This window comes from Rosa rugosa, chromosome 1 (assembly GCF_958449725.1).
Source record: "Rosa rugosa chromosome 1, drRosRugo1.1, whole genome shotgun sequence".
In the NCBI taxonomy this organism is placed as follows: Eukaryota; Viridiplantae; Streptophyta; class Magnoliopsida; order Rosales; family Rosaceae; genus Rosa; species Rosa rugosa.
In genome coordinates, this window is record NC_084820.1 from 72942229 (window position 1) to 72959819 (window position 17591).

The 17591-nt window shown below is 40.0% G+C and overlaps 3 protein-coding genes across 4 annotated transcripts; 2 read left to right on the plus strand and 1 right to left on the minus strand.

Moving 5' to 3' along the window:
• Positions 1 to 2146: 2146 nt before the first annotated feature.
• LOC133726842 (WD repeat-containing protein LWD1) lies at positions 2147 to 3510 on the minus strand. Its single transcript, XM_062154486.1, has one exon. The coding sequence runs from the start codon at positions 3317 to 3319 to the stop codon at positions 2273 to 2275; it is 1047 nt and encodes a 348-aa protein (XP_062010470.1). The 5' UTR covers positions 3320 to 3510; the 3' UTR covers positions 2147 to 2272.
• A 2346-nt stretch (positions 3511 to 5856) lies between these two features.
• Positions 5857 to 8784, plus strand: LOC133726840 (pentatricopeptide repeat-containing protein At3g26630, chloroplastic). The gene is made up of 2 exons (XM_062154484.1): positions 5857 to 5996; positions 6479 to 8784. The coding sequence occupies exon 2, from the start codon at positions 6544 to 6546 to the stop codon at positions 7846 to 7848; it is 1305 nt and encodes a 434-aa protein (XP_062010468.1). The 5' UTR covers positions 5857 to 5996; positions 6479 to 6543; the 3' UTR covers positions 7849 to 8784.
• Positions 8785 to 8969: 185 nt separating this feature from the next.
• On the plus strand, positions 8970 to 17109 carry LOC133726838 (acetyl-coenzyme A synthetase, chloroplastic/glyoxysomal). 2 transcript variants are annotated; one of them, XM_062154480.1, is made up of 20 exons: positions 8970 to 9111; positions 9245 to 9682; positions 9753 to 9896; positions 9987 to 10142; positions 10283 to 10405; positions 10492 to 10660; positions 11282 to 11364; positions 11559 to 11660; positions 11742 to 11830; positions 11950 to 12040; positions 12759 to 12872; positions 13449 to 13525; positions 13605 to 13683; positions 13892 to 13960; positions 14075 to 14250; positions 14427 to 14483; positions 14825 to 14915; positions 15318 to 15416; positions 16254 to 16446; positions 16862 to 17109. In XM_062154480.1, the coding sequence occupies exons 2-19, from the start codon at positions 9257 to 9259 to the stop codon at positions 16437 to 16439; spliced, it is 2331 nt and encodes a 776-aa protein (XP_062010464.1). In that variant the 5' UTR covers positions 8970 to 9111; positions 9245 to 9256; the 3' UTR covers positions 16440 to 16446; positions 16862 to 17109. The 2 variants fall into 2 exon arrangements, with proteins under 2 accessions (XP_062010464.1, XP_062010463.1); XM_062154479.1 differs by having other exon boundaries at positions 8974 to 9115.
• Positions 17110 to 17591: the final 482 nt, after the last annotated feature.

Sequence of the window (17591 nt, forward strand, 5' to 3'; positions counted from 1 at the left end):
CTTCCTCATTTCTCTCACTTCCACTTCCTCGAGCTTTGCATTTTTCAAGGGCCACAACTCGGTCCTTTAAACTCTCCACCTCTGTCATACCCGCCGCCAACCCATCTAGGTCGACGCGGTCCAACACAGTAGTTATATCAATCAATCTGTCGGGCTCCCCCGCAAGTTCTCCGAGTTAATGGTCATACCAATCGAATCTTTGTTGGTTTGTCATTTTTCCTGTCATCGTCGTGAGCTTTTGAGCCGAGTTGGCTCTGATACCAACTATCACGGGCCTACTTTGCGATGTGCAAAGAGGACCGCGCGGCACTTGCGAGTAAGCAAGTCAACCAAGTGAGTACCTTGCAAGGAACTATGAAAACCACACGATATTAAAAAAGTGTTAGTGGCAAGCAAGAACACAATTGTATGAATGTTTAGCAACCACGAAGAACAAATGAATAATCGAAAGGAAAGATCAAGGAGTAATCTCACGGGACACAGATGATTGAATAATTCCTCTTTTATTGATGGTAAGACGGTAAGGGAGGCAAAAATACATGTGTTTACCTATACTAGTTCCGTAGTTCAAACTATGCCGACTAGGAACCCCTCCCTATAGAGCATATCGGACTTACATGACCAAGGCAGTGGGATACATGCATTTTGCCGAGGAGACTAATTGCTAAATAAAATAAATTACATACATAATTTGTAAATTACCAAAACATCCCTAGCACACAAGCAAACCAACCAAAGCCTTGACTAATGACCCTAGACAAGGTTGCTTGCGGCATTACAAGTGCGGCCCCTAACACACAGCAAGTAGGCTGTATGCACTTTGGACAGTGAGAACTTTTGAGTCTTTGAGAATTGGCTTGGTGCCTTCACAAAGATTAATATACACCTTTCTTGACTTCCTTCGCTAAAAATATAAATTTTCACCAGCAATCCTGAATCGACAGTTATGTAATAATCTGATGCAAAATATTGATAATATATGTAAAGTGGGTTTGGGGTTAGTAAAACGAATTCACCACAAAGCAAACGATTAGAGCAATAGATGCTATTGCATTGGTGCAGCAGTCCATTGTACAAGTGCAACACAATGGGAAATTGGGAATTAGATATTAGATTAGCGATGCAAACTGTCCAAATGTAAGTGTATACGCTTAGTCAGAGGTTAGTCGCTAACTTACAAATGTCAGCTGTAATGTGAAGTCCTTGTAATCTATCCAATCCTAAGCATTCTCTTAAGCAATGAGAAGAAAATCGGAGAACTTGCAAACATTTCCTCCATTGATTCTCATTTTTCTCAGGGAATCTATTCCTCGAGACACAAAAATTTCTTCAAGAGTCATGTGAAGATTCCATCTGACAGATAGCACATTGGCGGTTAAAGTTGGCACGCCACAACCTGCACCAACCTGACCAAAAAGAAAAACCAAAGCAAAGCTTCATGGCACATTTTTCTCCTTGAGCTAAAAATATTGCAGTCATCATCATCTGTTGTTCCAAATAACCAACCTTCATTATATCTAGACTTCTACAAATCGTGATCCCGTAGCATCTAAGCTGAAGAGCTCAAATGAACATTTACAGCATGTGTACATGCAATTTGACCCGAAGTCCTTGATCACAGGTCCTCTTGACCAAAGAATATTAAGATGCATAAATGAAACAAGCCTACAGCTTCTTAATGCAAAGAAGCAGAGAACTAAAACTCAAAGACAGTTAGAGTGGTCAGACAATGAGCTGCCAGGGGCCTTAACAGGTCCGGCTAATCCAATGTAGAGAAAAAGTAGGTCACTCACTGCAAAACCTTCTTCTGTCTCTGAACTCCATATTATACTTGGTTTGTTTTCCTCAGACAAGATAATGTACGTTAAGCCTTCCAGACATGCAATACGAACAAGAAACTTACACACTGAGAGTCTGTCATGCTTGCGTAAATCATACCGTTGGTGAAATCAGTTAATGCATAAGTAGTTGCAAGGCAGTGCTTGTTCAAACTAAAGTTTGCTATCAATGTACTTTATGATAAGCTAAGAAGCGGACTAGCAGCAGTCTTTTGACATGAGAAAGGCAAGAGAGACGAGAAACAAAATGCATAGGAAAATTACAGTATAAATATCGACTAATCTAAACACATGAAAGGTAGTTAGTATTGGTAGGAAACAAATCACATAGCATTTTCATTAGAAGGCAAAGAGAAAGTGAAATTGCAATAGTGAGGTTGTGGCAATGTCATATCAATCATCAATCAAGACTGGGCGGTAGTGATTGGTCACATTCATACCCTGAGTATCTGAAGCTTGGTGGAGAAAGCAATTGCAACCCAATCGGGCTGAGAAGAAGACCACTGCAGCTGCTCAATCTCTGCCCCGGCAGTGTAGGCCAGAATGGGATCGAGGCCACCCTCGACGGGCTGGCCCATGGAGGAGAGGTCCCAGATGAGGGCCTGTGAGTCATCCCCGGCAGTGCAGATGTGGCAAGAGCTGTGAGGGGCCCAAGCAACGGCGTTGACGCTGGCCTGGTGCCTCTGCAACTCGACGACCGGAAGCGTAGGGAAGCGGATGTCGAGGACGACGACCTTGGCGCTATCCATGATGATGGTGGCCATGTACCTGGGGTCCTGCTTGTTCCATCCCAAGCGGACCAAGGGGGTGTCGGGCTCGGAGCTCTCGTAGATGATGGTGGAATGCTCCTTGTCACGCAGGTCGAACACTCTGACGGAGCCGTCGGCGGAGACGGAGGCGAAGACACCGACGCCGCCCCAGGCGATGTCGTAGACCTCCTTGTCGTGGGCGATGAGCTGGGTGTCGACGGCCTCACGCTCGATGTCCCAGATGGTGCAGGTGGTGTCGATGGAGGAGGTGCCGATGCGCTTTGGCTCCGCCTCGTTCCAATCGAACGAGGTGAGCGGCCCGCAGAACTCGGAGTTCTTGTTGCCGTTCAGGACCGACTTGAGCTCCACGGAGGAGGAGTCTTCCGAGATGCTCCACACGCGCAGGAAATCGCTCGATGTGGCCAGCAGGTCCGGCTTCTGGCACTCCTTGTCCGGGATGAATATGGTCTTGGTCGGCGGATACGGGTGCTCGAAGCACAGATTCGGGTCGGACCGGATCTCTCCGTTGGAGTCGTCCAGCTGGACAATCTCCACTCGGTTCGGGTACTGCTCCAGCAGGCTGGCGATGGCCAGCCGGTACTTCTTGTCCCGCCGGACGCTCCAGTTCATGGCGTAGATGTGCCACGGCGCCTCGTACGTGTAGATCTCCGATCGTTTCTGCTGCTCATCCGACCCGTCCTGATTCGGATCGCTACTTCTACTGGCCCCCATCCTTCCAAGTTCCAACTAACAAATCTACAGTACAGATTCTGTTGCAAAATCTACTAGTGACTATCTACTCTAGTATTCAGTCCCAGGTGCATTTGCGCTGCGGGCCTGCGGCTGTCTGAGCCATCGCGAAACTTTATCATTTCCAGGATGAATTTCTGTCGTCACATTTCCAACGACGTTGTTCGCCCTGTGAACGGCATCGTCTCACATGTCGTTACACATTTTCTTGGTCTGGACATTTTGTTGATAAAAACTAAAAATGCAAAAAAAAAAAAAAAAACAAATGGGGTAAATGGACAAAAATTTAAAAATTGGGTCTTTGCCTCAAAGCACCACAATTGGCCAAAACTATCCCACTTACCCCAATAACAGATTTTTCGATCAGGTTTCTCTCTCCCTGTCACTCCCTCCTCGTCGGAGTCGGACAGACGACGTCGCTCATCTCCGTGCTCGACGATGGCGACTTTTGCGGCGGCGACTTGCAAGAATGGGAAACTGGAAGTTCACTCTGTCCCCGATTCGCCGATGCTTGAGAACTCGTTGTCGTTTGGGTCAACGTCGTCGTCTCCGTCGCTGGCTAGTTTAATTTGCCTCCGATTCGGGTCCACGGTGAGAATAGAACGCAGGGTCAGAAGGTTGGGATTAGACTCGATTATCTCCAACGAAAGAGATCGGTTATCTCCGGCGTTAGCCTCAATTCCACTGCAGCCTGCTGCAGATCAGTCATCTCCGGCGAGATTTGGCGCTCGTGCTCGACCCAGGCTCTCCGGCGCTTGTCACAGGCCGGTGGCAAAGGAGAACGTTGATCTAGTGCGCCGGTGGCGGAGGAGAACAACGAAGCTCTCTGGGTGCCCAAATCAATTTCTTTTTTTTTTTTTTTTTTTTTTTTGAGTAACATGGGGGCAGAAGCCTATAATGAAAAAAAAAATCTATTGGGGGCAATAGAGACTTGTTAAATGTCTATTGGGGGGCAATAGACGTTTTGGATTGATGTAATTTTTTTTTCTTTAATTAAGTTTTATTTGTTTAAATTTATGAAGATTGGTTCCCATTCCGACAACTAAACAACTGAAAGTTCTATTGGGGGACAATAGACGTTTTGAATTGATGTAATCTCCTCGTTTTTTTTTTCTTAATCAAGTTTTATTTGTCTAAATTTAGGGAGATTAGTTCCCATTTCGACGACTGAAAATTCTATTGTGAGGCAATAGAAGTTTTGAATTGATGTAATCTCTTCGTTTTTTTTTCTTTAATCAAAATTTATTTGTTTAAATTTAGGGGGATTAGTTCCATTTCGGAGACCGAAAGTTGTATTTGGGGGCAATAGAGGTCTATTGGAGGGCAATAGAAGTTTATTGGGGGGCAATAAACCTTTCCTGCGACCTATGAGATCTCCGACGACCTCTTTGAGGACCTCTGGCGAGGTTTTCATAGAATTTCGGTGGGTGGCTGTCCGTGACCGGATTCCAGCGGCCAATGATTGGAATCAGGAGATTGTTGGCCGAAATCAGGTGATCGGATTCCAGCGGCCGATGATTGGAATCCGGAGATTGTTGGCCGAAATCAGGTGACCGGACTCCGGTGAAGTCTCATATGGCTTCTCTCTCTTCCATTTTCTCTCTTTCTCTCTCTCTCTAAGTAACAAAGGGGAGGGTAAAATAGTCTTAAAAAACAAAAAAAATAAGGCTCTTGACCATTTACCCAATTTGGGCCTAATAAATGCTCAATTTAAATGTAAAAAGATAAGTTTGCCCTTTAAATAATTAAAAAGTCATTGAATACCTCACCGGACTCCGGTCACCGGTTGCCGGAATCCGGTTACCAAACTCCGGTGACCGGCCGCTGGAATCCAATGATCGGCCGCAGGACTCCGGTGACAGGCGCTGGAATCCTATCACCGGTGGGCGGAGGTTTCCAAAGAGGTCGCCGGAGACTTTTATTACCCTCCAATAAATTTTTATAAAGTTTATTGGGGGGGCAATAAAATAGGACGCGGGACTCCAGTCACCTATCCAGAGGTTGCCGGAGACTTTTATTAACCCCCAATAAATTTTTATTGGGGCCAATAAAAAGTTTATTAGGGGGCAATAATAAAAAGTTTATTAGGGGCAATAAAACAAGACACTGGTCGCCGTATTCCTGTGGCCGGTGACCGGATTCCCGCGGCCGGTGACCAGATTTCAGCGACTGATAACTGGAGTTCCGCGGCTAGCGACCAGAGTCCGGTGAAGTCTCTATCTCTCTCTCTAAGTGACAAAGGGAGAGAATGAATAAAAAAAATAACTTAATTGGGTATTAGGGCAAAAAATATGTAATTTGTTGGGTAAGTGGGCAATCTTATAAGATGTTTGGGTAAATGGAGTTAGTGTAGCTCAAATTTGGGTAAATGAAATAAATAAAAAAACTTAATGGGGTATTAGGAAAGACTTCCTTTAGAGTGTTTTGGGTAAGGGAGAATTAGAAAAACTTAAAATGGGGTAAGTGGGAAAAAAATCTCTAAAAATGGGGTAAATAGACAAAAATCCAAAATGGAAAAGATATGAACTAGTGGGCTAGTGGCCCTTAGATAGATAGATTTTTGAGGAGCACGAAGGTTAATCGAGATGTATTTCTTTGAAGCTTTTGAGCAGTGAGTTCTATTTGCAGTCTCGTGGAAACAGCAAGCGAGGGAGCAGAGGTAACATTCCATCCTTTCTTCTTGTTTTTGCTTTTAGCTTAACACCAAGATTTCTGACTTCATTTAGAATTTCTGAAAACCAGAAAAGAGAGATTGAGTGATTCATTCATGCATAATAATTCCAAACAAAAACCGTAAATTAGAGATTGGGATATGGGGAAAGTCGTGTAGAACTTTTCCCTGCCCCCTACATCTGTGATTTGTACCATAAATAGGCATTGCATGCTATCTGCCATAGCCTCCCACAGTGAGGCTATGTAATTTGTCAAGAATCATTCCCATCGCTGATTGTGGCGCTGGGATTTTAGCTGAATTGCACCATATTAAATCTAGAACCTGCTCGAGACTTTAAGCCGAGTGGCTTCTCTATTCGTTGCTCATTCCTTCATTCAATAGCTCATACGCAATTCTTAAACTGAGCTTAGGTTGTGCAGTTGTTAAGGGTCTGACGCTTTTTTGGTTGATCACTTGATTGTCTGCAGAAGTTCTAGCTTCATCTTTTGTATTAAAAAAAGGCACTCCTGAGGTTCACTTATAGAATTTTGTTATGAGGGTTGCATGCCTTTCATGTACTCCTGAGGTTCTACCTAAAAGTAGCCCACTCACCAGCTGTAGACAAACCAAATTTGGTTCTCAGGAAGCTCTCATTTTACTCCGAAACTGCACCACTTTCAATCATCTCAAGCAAATTCATGCTAAGATCATCCGCAGTAGTCTTTCTCGAGACCAATTAATTATTAGGAAACTCATTCAACTTTGCTCTTCCCATGGGAAAATGGACTATGCCACTCTTGTATTTCATCAAATTCAGGGTCACCTTACCTTTACTTGGAATCTAATGATTATGTCTTATACCATCAATGGGTGCCCACAACAAGCCCTCCTTCTGTATAGCCATATGATACGCCAAGGAGTTCCACCTGATAAGTTCACCTTTCCATTTGTTATTAAAGCTTGCATTTCTTCTACTGCATTTGAACTAGGAAAAGTGGTTCATGGGCTAGTGATCAAAAATAGTTTCTCAAGAGATATATTCGTACAAAATACTTTGATGGACTTCTACTTCAAGTCCGGACAAATAGATTGTGGTTGCAGGGTGTTTGAAAAAATGCGGGTTCGCAGTGTGGTTTCATGGACAACCATGATTTCGGGGTTAGTTGCTTGTGGGAAGTTATGTGCTGCCCGAGGGGTTTTTGAGCGAATGCCAGCTAAAAATGTTGTTTCTTGGACTGCAATGATCAATGGGTATGTCAAAAACCAACAACCTGAAGAGGCATTTGAACTGTTCTGGAGAATGCAGCTTGGTAATGTTAGGCCAAATGAGTTCACGCTGGTAAGCTTGCTGAAAGCATGTACCCAATTCGAAAGCCTCAAGTTGGCTAGACGGATTCATGACTTTGCTCTTAAAAACGGGTTTAAAATTGATGTTTTTCTTGGCACAGCACTTATTGATACTTATAGCAAATGTGGTAGTTTAGAGGATGCAAAGAGAGTGTTTGATAAGATGCAAATCAAGAGCTTGGCTACTTGGAATTCAATGATCACTAGCTTGGGTGTGCATGGGTTTGGAGAGGAAGCCCTTGCCGTTTTTGCAGATATGGAAGAGGCGAATGTACGGCCAGATGCAATCACCTTTGTAGGTGTTTTATCAGCTTGTTTGCATACCAATAATCTGGAGGATGGTTGCAAACATTTCAAATACATGAGTGAACGTTATGGTATCACACCTATCTTAGAACATTATACTTGCATAATTGAACTGTATAGCCGTGCTGACATGTTAGATGAGGTATGCAAATTAGTGGAAGCCATGCCTGTAAAGCCTAATAGAACTAAGGAACATCATCTTTAGTGTTGATCGCACGCCAGTGAACTTAATAGATTACTCTATAGTGGTCATGTCCAATTTAATGGGACATCAGCTTCAAGTGTGAACTGGCTTGATCTTCCGCCCGAGAACTTAATAGATTTTGGCAGTGGCTGTAAAAATTATCTTGTGCCATACAAAGGGGAGAATTGAATCGCTAAAAGAGCTATAAAAACAGGGCTCCTAAAATTTTGGATTTGCCTATTCATAGACAGTTTGATTTTTATGTACATTTGAATCTTTCTATTTATTTGCAATGTCTTTTGGGAGACTAAGACTGTGTTTGACTGTTTGGGAAATCATCTTATAAGCAGCTACTTTTAACGTGTTTGGTAATATTGAAAATAATTGTTTTTGTTAAGCTAAAGTTCTTTTAGAGTCAAAAGCAGAAGCTCGCTCAACCTAACTTATGGAAACAGTTTATTATTTTACTATAGCATTTTTAGTTTCAAGTTAAGTAAAACACTTTGTCATTGATTTTAGCACTATAAGCAAACATTCAGTTATTTTAATTAACAGTAATTTATTCTCATATCACAGTATAAATCAATTTATCTTATAAGCACAGTTATACCAAACTTTAGCCCTTGCTCATAGCCTCATATTCTTGAGGGTAGTTGAGCTTGAGCAGACCGCATTACATGTGTTATCAATTATTTTTTACAAACTTTATCTTGAGAAATCCAAAGTCCAAAGCTTGACATCTGTGATTTGGAGCTGGCCACATGCGATCAAGTAGCCGGCCGACCTTAGCGCCTTAACTAAAGGTTCAGCTTGATACTTCTGTGATTTGGAGCTGGGCACATGGCCACATGCGATCAAGCAGCCGGCCGACCTTAGCGCCTTAGCTAAAGGTTCAGCTTGATACTTGTGTGATTTGGAGCAGCCGGCCGACTTTAGCGCCTTAGCTAAAGGTTCAGTTGATGCTTTCTGAATCGATGATAAGCACAAATTTGTCGGACTCTATAATATTTTCTATTTTTTTTTTTTTTTTGGTGAAAAAGAGTAGTGTTTTAGGTGTTTTGGAGTTGCTCGTCAACCCCAGTCACCCAGGTGCGTATATTAGAATGCCAGGTGTTTTAACACAGTTACACTCATAATAGAGTGGAAAACTGGAAATTGCAGTTTGTAGATGGACAGCCGCATGTAGTAGTGCTCTTAAATAAATGAGATTTGAAGTCGAAAAATTCTGAAGTCAAAAGTAGAAGAGTTCATCAACAACCAAAATTCAAGATTGGCAACGGCCTTGTATGTACGTTATCCTGTGTTCTGTACATAAAATATTATCCATAAAAAGATAAATAATAAATTAATTGTTGAAAGCAAGAGGGAGAAAGGTCGCCTCCTCCTCTACTATTTTTTTTTTTTTTGTAAATTGCAGACAGCAGGAAGAATGGCCCCTCAATATAACAATAATTATTCTAGTCATAATAGTCTTGCACACGTTGGCAAGGGATTTGCATATCGTACCAACCCGCCGGTAGGCATAATAGTATCTTCGTGGCGTTCGGTGCTGAATCGAAGAAAATCAAGTCCAATTTGGTTTCGTCGGGCATCGTCGAGATTTGAGTCCTACATAGTCGGGCACAGTCTTAGCAGAGGTCAAAAGGTGATCTGGAATAGGGAAATGGCCCATAATCTGATTACAACTAATCACCAGCGGCATGTAGAGTCAATGGCCACAATGCCTTCTGGCGCCGGAAACATTCCCCACTTGAACGCAATCATTCTGGGTGAAGCACTCGCTTCTGAAGAGAATGATCTCATCTTTCCCAGCGACGACTTCTCCCGCCAGGCTAATGTCCCCTCTCCCCAGAAGGTAACTGCTCTCTCCTGCTCTATCTCTTTTCTTTTTTTCCTGATCTTGATCATTAATCAACCTCTCTCAGTATCTGGAGATGTATAAAAGGTCCATCGAGGACCCCGCCGGATTTTGGTCGGATTTCGCTTCCGACTTCTTTTGGAAACAGAGATGGGGCGAACAAGTCTACTTCGAGAATCTCGATGTTAGCAAAGGCGATATCAGGATTGAGGTAACCTGCATGGACTTCCTTCAACTTATCTTTTATTTGCTTGCTTTTTTTTTTTTTTACCATCTCATTTTCATCTTCTGTTTGGAGCAGTGGTTCAAGGGCGGTCTCACCAATATCTGCTACAATTGCCTTGATAGAAATGTTGAAGCTGGACTTGGTGACCGAATTGCCTTATACTGGGAAGGCAATGAGCCCTGTCTTGGTGGCTCTTTAACTTACATTCAGCTTCTACAAAACGTTTGCCAGGTCTATCATAACTTTACATTATCACTCACTCACTAACTAGCCCCACATATGGATGAAACTGATACATTTTCATTCTCGGCGTGGCTTCATAAACCAGAAAATCAGCCAATCTCACATTTGTTTACCTCTACTCTTCGCAGCTTGCAAACTACTTGAAAGATATTGGAGTGAAAAAGGGTGATGCTGTTGTGGTTTACTTACCCATGTTAATGGAACTTCCAATCACAATGCTTGCCTGTGCTCGCATTGGTGCTGTTCACTCGGTATGTAATGGTCTTACTCTTTGCTCTCCAACATCAATAGCTTTTTCATTTTTATAACTCTTTTTTTTTTTTTTTCATTCTTTCAGGTTGTATTTGCTGGATTTTCTGCCGAATCTCTTGCTCAAAGAATAGTAGATTGCAAGCCGAAAGTTGTGATCACTTGCAATGCTGTTAAAAGGGGTTCTAAGGTCATCCACCTCAAAGACATAGTTGATGCTGCCCTTATCGAATCAGCCAAAAGTGGGGTTTGTGTAGGTGTGGACTGAATTCTTTGCGTGTTATATTGAATAATCTGTAACTGATGTTTAGGTCCCATTGAAGAATCAATCCTGCAAAAAACAAACTGATAGGAATCATTTAGTTATCATCGTGATGATGTATATTTGAAACATGGTTGTTTTTCTGTTAATCTGATCATAGTTAGATAACTAAAGGGCTTCAGATTTCGTTGATTTTTTATTTAGTTACTTTTTTTTAGCAAGGATGATTCTTAAATAGGGACATCCAAAGAGTTTCTCTCTTTATAAGAAAATATATGACCTCATGTGGACCCAGCCCTCAATCAAACCAAACAAATGGCCTCCTGCTAGGAATGCAAAATAATGAGAGCATAATCAAACCATCCACTAATGGAGTTTAGGTTTCTATTTGATCATCTATTGGCAGGACAGCCCTCTAGGTTTGGATTTGAGACATTCTGGAACCTACCTTGCTTGCCAAAGTTGTCTGGGTAGATACAGTAACCAACCATAAGAGAATACCAGATTACTCTTCTATACTATATTTTCTAAAACCAAGGATTAAATTTCTCATCTTTACTAATAGATATATTTCATTATAGGAATCTGATTGATATATGATTTCCTGTTTGAGCAGATGTATGCTTAACTTATGAGAATGAATCTGCTTTGAAGAGGGGAAGTACTAAATGGGAAGAAGGAAGAGATATATGGTGGCAGGTTAGTAGTACTACAAACTCCTCTTTCTATAGGCTTTCATGAAAAAGAAACAATGATTTTTTTTTCTTTTCTCTTTCACATTCATACTGCAATATTTATTCTTTCTTTATTAGTGTTTTATCAAATGCTTATAAGTGACTTGAACGTTCACTTTACGGATTGGTATTGACTGATGACTCTTGATTATATTCCAGGATGTCATACCTAAATATCCAACTACTTGTGCAGTGGAGTGGGTTGATGCAGAGGATCCACTTTTTCTGCTCTATACCAGTGGGAGCACTGGGAAGCCCAAGGTATATATGTTCCGTACTTCAATTTCAATTTTTTTTCCCTTTTCTTCTTCTTTTGGATTTTTCTAATTTTAATCTTATTAGGGAGTTCTGCACACAACTGGAGGATATATGGTGTTCACTGCTACAACATTTAAATATGCTTTTGATTACAAACCATCCGACATCTACTGGTACCATTCACAAGCAGAGGCTGATTATTAATTTGTTAATTTGACGTTTTCATGTGAAAGCAGCTCGATCTTCTCCAGATATTTTTGTTACTTGACATATCTTTTTATCTGTACTTTAGGTGTACAGCTGACTGTGGTTGGATCACTGGGCACAGCTATGTCACTTATGGACCTCTGCTAAATGGAGCAACTGTTGTCATATATGAAGGGGTAACAAATTGACAGATTATATACAGATTATCATTTACATTTAAAACTGAAACATAATTAAGATGTCACAAAAAAAATGTTGCATGTTTACATGGGTAGCCACTAGCCAATGGAAAAGAAGAGTACCAAAAGTAAGCTTCAAAGCTAGGTCTATATGAATATGCCTTTTTTTCCTGAACAGAGCAAAATAAGAAACAGTAGTTGCGACTCATATTGTGAATTTGTGAGAACCATATCCTTATCATGATCTATGTAAGTTTTTAATGTTTATTTGCAGTGTACTTTTTATGAAATGATAAGTTATAAAAAAATAACATAAAAATGCTTATATCTAGATATTGCCCTGAGACCTCATGAGTAGAGAGTGCTGCAGTCTGATTACGCACTATGTGTGGCCTAAGATATAAATGCCTTTATGCAGTAATATTTCTTGACAGACCTTTTAAGAACAGAATAAGGATGAAGTCATATTGCACCATGTAATAACTCTAGTCTATTCCAGAGAAAGAGTCCAGAGTCTAATGATCTGTTTCCACTATTTTCTTCAGAGTTTGTAGATTTTTAAAGTGAAAGGCTATTAAAATACAAAAATGTGCCATCGATCTTAAGCAATGCCCTTGAGAGTGCATAATACACCCATTCTCACTCTCAACTGTACTGAATTTGATTTCTAACATCCATTTAATTTATTAGCAACACATCCATGTCTACCTTGCAGGCACCAAATTATCCTGACCCTGGACGCTGTTGGGATATTGTTGATAAATACAAAGTGACCATCTTTTATACTGCCCCCACATTGGTGCGGTCTCTCATGCGTGATGGTGATGAGGCAAGAAACATGAATCCTGTCCTTTTTTTTTTTTTACATATATGTGGATGTGGATTATTTTTAAATATTGTTATAGAATACAAAAAGAACTCGTTCGTTTTTCTTTTGGGCCTCAAAGTTCATTCGTCCAGTTGTGTATTTTAGGCTAATTATTTCTTAAACTCTATTTTTTCATTCTAATTGCTTCGAGATAATAGCTTGTCATTGAAGACCCTAATTGAAGCAATTCATTGCTATGCTCATCACTTTTGCTGAAGTATAATGCCTTTCAAAAGTTTTGATGTCCATAAGCTCACATTGTCTCTATTTTATGTTTCTGGACCTCTGTTTTAGTTGGTGGCCCAGCCCTTCGTTTATTTCAATGAATCAATTATCAAATAAATAGTTCTCGTGTAAAACCTTCATGATTTACTATCTGCCTAACGTGTTTGACCTATTGACATTTTTTATTTTATTTTAAGTTTATTATCAATGTGTACATCTATGGTGGTACTACGTTAAAAAACACAATTCAAGAACTTTATTCATTGAGCTATGCCTTTAGTATGTGTTGAATGAAGTTTTACTTTTATGCAGTATGTCAAGCGATACTCGCGAAAATCATTACGGATCCTTGGAAGTGTAGGCGAGCCTATTAATCCAAGTGCATGGAGGTTCTCATCTTCAGTTGTTTGATCCAAGAATTCATTTCATAGCTTAAATACATATTAACATGGACTCTGTTTGGCACAGGTGGTTTTTCAATGTGGTTGGAGATTCAAGATGTCCCATTTCTGACACTTGGTGGCAAACTGAAACTGGTGGCTTTATGGTATTTTAGATTCTGTGTTTTAATAGTTCCTATCTCTTGGGCATAGACTGGTGCTCAAGCAGTAATTTAAATGCCATGGGACACTTTTTAGAGATTTTACTTGGTTAAATACTTCACCTACCTCCCATATGTGTCAATATTAATATATAATATTCACATAGATTTCATCTGTTCTAAGTCTTAATGTTTCACCTTCTTTTACTGACAGATGACTCCATTACCGGGTGCCTGGCCACAGAAGCCTGGTTCTGCCACTTTCCCCTTTTTTGGAGTTCAGGTCTTTTGCACTAATCGAATTTATGGATCTCATCATCAACCAACTATCTTCATTTTACACATTTAAATCAGTAACATCTATATATCATATGAACTCTTTTTCTTGTAACTGTAGGCTGTCATTGTGGATGAGAAGGGCGTTGAAATTGAAGGGGAGTGCAGTGGTTATCTGTGTATAAAAAGCTCATGGCCTGGAGCATTCCGAACTCTTTATGGTGATCATGAAAGATATGAAACAACTTACTTTAAACCTTTCTCTGGGTATTATTTTAGTGGTGATGGATGCAGCAGGTAAGTGATAACATCAAACTTTAATTTCATCAGTGTGAATCCTTTTTTGGTTTTGGGGTGTGTGTGTGTGTGTGTGTGTGTTTCTCTCTCTCTCTCTCTCTCTCTCACGCACAGAGAGGAAAAAAAAAAAAAAACAAACAAAGTTGACATGTTAAGCTCTCAACATCAATGTGCAGGGACAAAGATGGATATCACTGGCTTACAGGAAGGGTTGATGATGTCATCAATGTGAGGTAATTTTTGGATTGCATAATTTATGTCTATCAAAAATTCAGAATATCATATTGGACATTTGGACTTGGAAGCTGCAGTATCTTGATTAATCTCACTATCGTGTTTTGGTGTTGGCTAGTAGATTCTTGTATTATATCTATTTGGTTAGTGGCTTGTCTACTGTTGTGTACAGTTTTCCTTTTAATTAAATTCATGTTTTCTTCTCAAAAAGTAAAAAATGAAAATGAGTAAGCTATATAATTTTTGCCATTCTATGTGAGAATCTACACATTTTGCTATTATGTGGAGAGTATATGCAAGTATTGTTTACTTACAATACTCAGTTTAATACTTTATGTAGTGGACATCGTATCGGTACCGCAGAAGTTGAATCTGCTCTTGTATCGCATCCTCAGTGTGCAGAAGCTGCTGTGGTTGGTGTAGAGCATGAGGTATGTGATGTAGAACCTAGGAGGTCAAGATGGAAAAAAGCTAAATTAAAGAGGCTCAAACTTTAGGAAAGAGTGATGCTAAAGTTTATGTTAATTGTCTGTTATTTTAGGAAACCACAATTGTGACAAGAAATTAAATATAGAGACCCAACATTGAAATAAATTATTATCAAATCCAAAGTTTACACTATTTAACTCATCATGTCTTCATATAATCTGCATAACAAACTTCAAAATGTCTAGATATAATATGTATTGTCTAATCACTTGTGCACTTGCATAATTGCATATATTTATGAGAGAAGAGAGAGGGGGAGATGATAAAAAATGAAAAAAGGAGGGAGAGGGTGGGAACAGATGCTCATGGCTAGTGTGTCTGAACAAATTATTTTGTTAATGTAGGTTAAAGGACAAGGTATATATGCCTTTGTTACTCTTGTGGACGGAGTACCTTACAGTGAAGATCTCCGGAAAAGCCTTATTCTTATTGTCAGAAAGCAGGTACGTATCTAATTCAGTGCTACTGCACATCTAACTCTTCAACTGCATCCTGTCATTGGTGTGCGGGGTGCAATGACCCTCAGGTTTGTATTAGGGCGTTTGAATTTTCTGAAAATCCTGAATCGTCTTGGGGGATCCCTTGAATATTCTCAAATATATTTAGGTCATTTTTGAACTTGTTTATATGCAATAGGAACCAGCACAGTATTTCGTGACCACACAAGTTCCTTTTTTCCCAACCACGCAAGGCAGATTGATTGTACCTATTTTATCTGGCCAAATTTGATGTTGCTCCAAACTGTTCCTTGGTCACTAGACACTGGTCTTGAGTTTTCATTTTTTATCTTTCTACCGGAAGATAACATACGTGGGAGATGGAGGTGAGAGGAAATGTCTATGGGATGGCTCATGAAATGAAAGCTAAAAAAAAATAAAAATGGATATTAATTCCTCGATGAAAAATTAAACCAAAGGGAAACTTCTGTTAATTATAAAGGTCCACAGGTTCTCAAAGATTCCAAAAGTAATATGCTATGATAAACAAAGGAGGCGGTGAGAGCAAGACTGATAATAGACAAGAAAAAAGAGACAAGACTGATGGTATAGAAGTTATTCATGGAGGGAGTCTTTCATGTTAATAAACGTGGAGAAAATATTGAATTAAATTTTGGAATGTTATTTTCTGTGACTGTGTTAAATTGGATATTATAGCTCAGATTGCATTCCCTTACAATGAAGAGAACACCTAGCCTTGTTTGGATGCATTTTTCTTAAGCTTTCATTGATACCCATAAATATTTGAAGAATTTATATATATGTACTATGAATATGTTTCAGATAGGGGCATTTGCAGCACCGGACAGAATCCACTGGGCACCTGGCCTTCCAAAGACAAGGAGTGGGAAGATAATGAGGAGAATTCTGAGGAAAATTGCTTCAAAACAGCTAGACGAGCTTGGTGACACTAGCACACTTGCAGATCCAAATGTGGTCGATCAACTTATTGCTCTCGCAGATACGTGATGCGAAGGTAATTTATCAGAACTCTCTGTTCTCTTCTAAAGTGATCAATTGCATCAGAATAAACAACATAACCACTAGATGTTTTGTCATATGAACCAATTAATTTTCCTTCATTTTCCAACACCGGTTGGATCAAGAAACAAGATTATGCTTCAATGAATTTGAGACCTTATTCAACACTGTGGTAAGAATTACTATTGGACCAATCGTGAGTTAGTTCTGTTGGCTTAATTTATCACCACAGCATTTGACACCTCTAGTGCATTGTTTAGTGGCAGCTACATTGACTTTAAGTCTTTGCTTAATTGCGTAATTTTGAATTACACAGTTCTGGTTGATAGTAATTATGTTGAGAGACTTACTGGATTCTAGTTTTTATTTCTTGTTTTCTAATTTATACTTATGGATTCACATTCTTGTAGGTGCTAGTGGTGCTGACAAGATGAGCAATAAATTTGGTTAAAAGGCTGGGGCAGCAATAATTGCAATTATTTTGTGCTAGAGATTAATTGACTTCCATGAGTTCTTATTAAAAACTTGCCATTGAAGTTAAGAAGTGACATTATAGATGGAACGTACGACTGTTAATTTCTTCATCTGATGCTTGATTATGTTAATGTTTATTTTCCGTTGTGTTGTGTTCAATACAATTGAAGGTATCTCTTTGTCATGGTTCTGGACCTCTGGTTCATTGGTCATGTGTCCAAGTCATTGATTTACTTTTTCTTGTGCTTGGTCGCTGTGGTTCCCTAAGACAACACCCGTCTCTCTCTTCTCTCTGAAAACCAGAGAGAGGAGGTAGATCTCAGTCCCTTATCCCCTTCTTTGTTGCCTTAATCCAGATCCTGTCGGATTCAGATATTCGCTAGAGGTCGGTGTTTCCTTGGTTGGGCTTCTTATACGTGCTTTTCTCATCCCTCTAATCCGGATTATCAAACCCATGATGCAAATCCCTCTATTTATCTCCTCCGTACCCATCTCTTTACCCCATGTGTGGGATAATAGCTGTCAATTTGTCGTGTCATTCATTTGTGAGTCGCTATGTAATGTTTTCTTTCTCATTGCAACTGTTTTCTCTTCAGAAAGAATGATAATATGTAATGTCAAAAATTACATGTAATGTTTGCTTTCTGATAATATGTAATGTTTGCT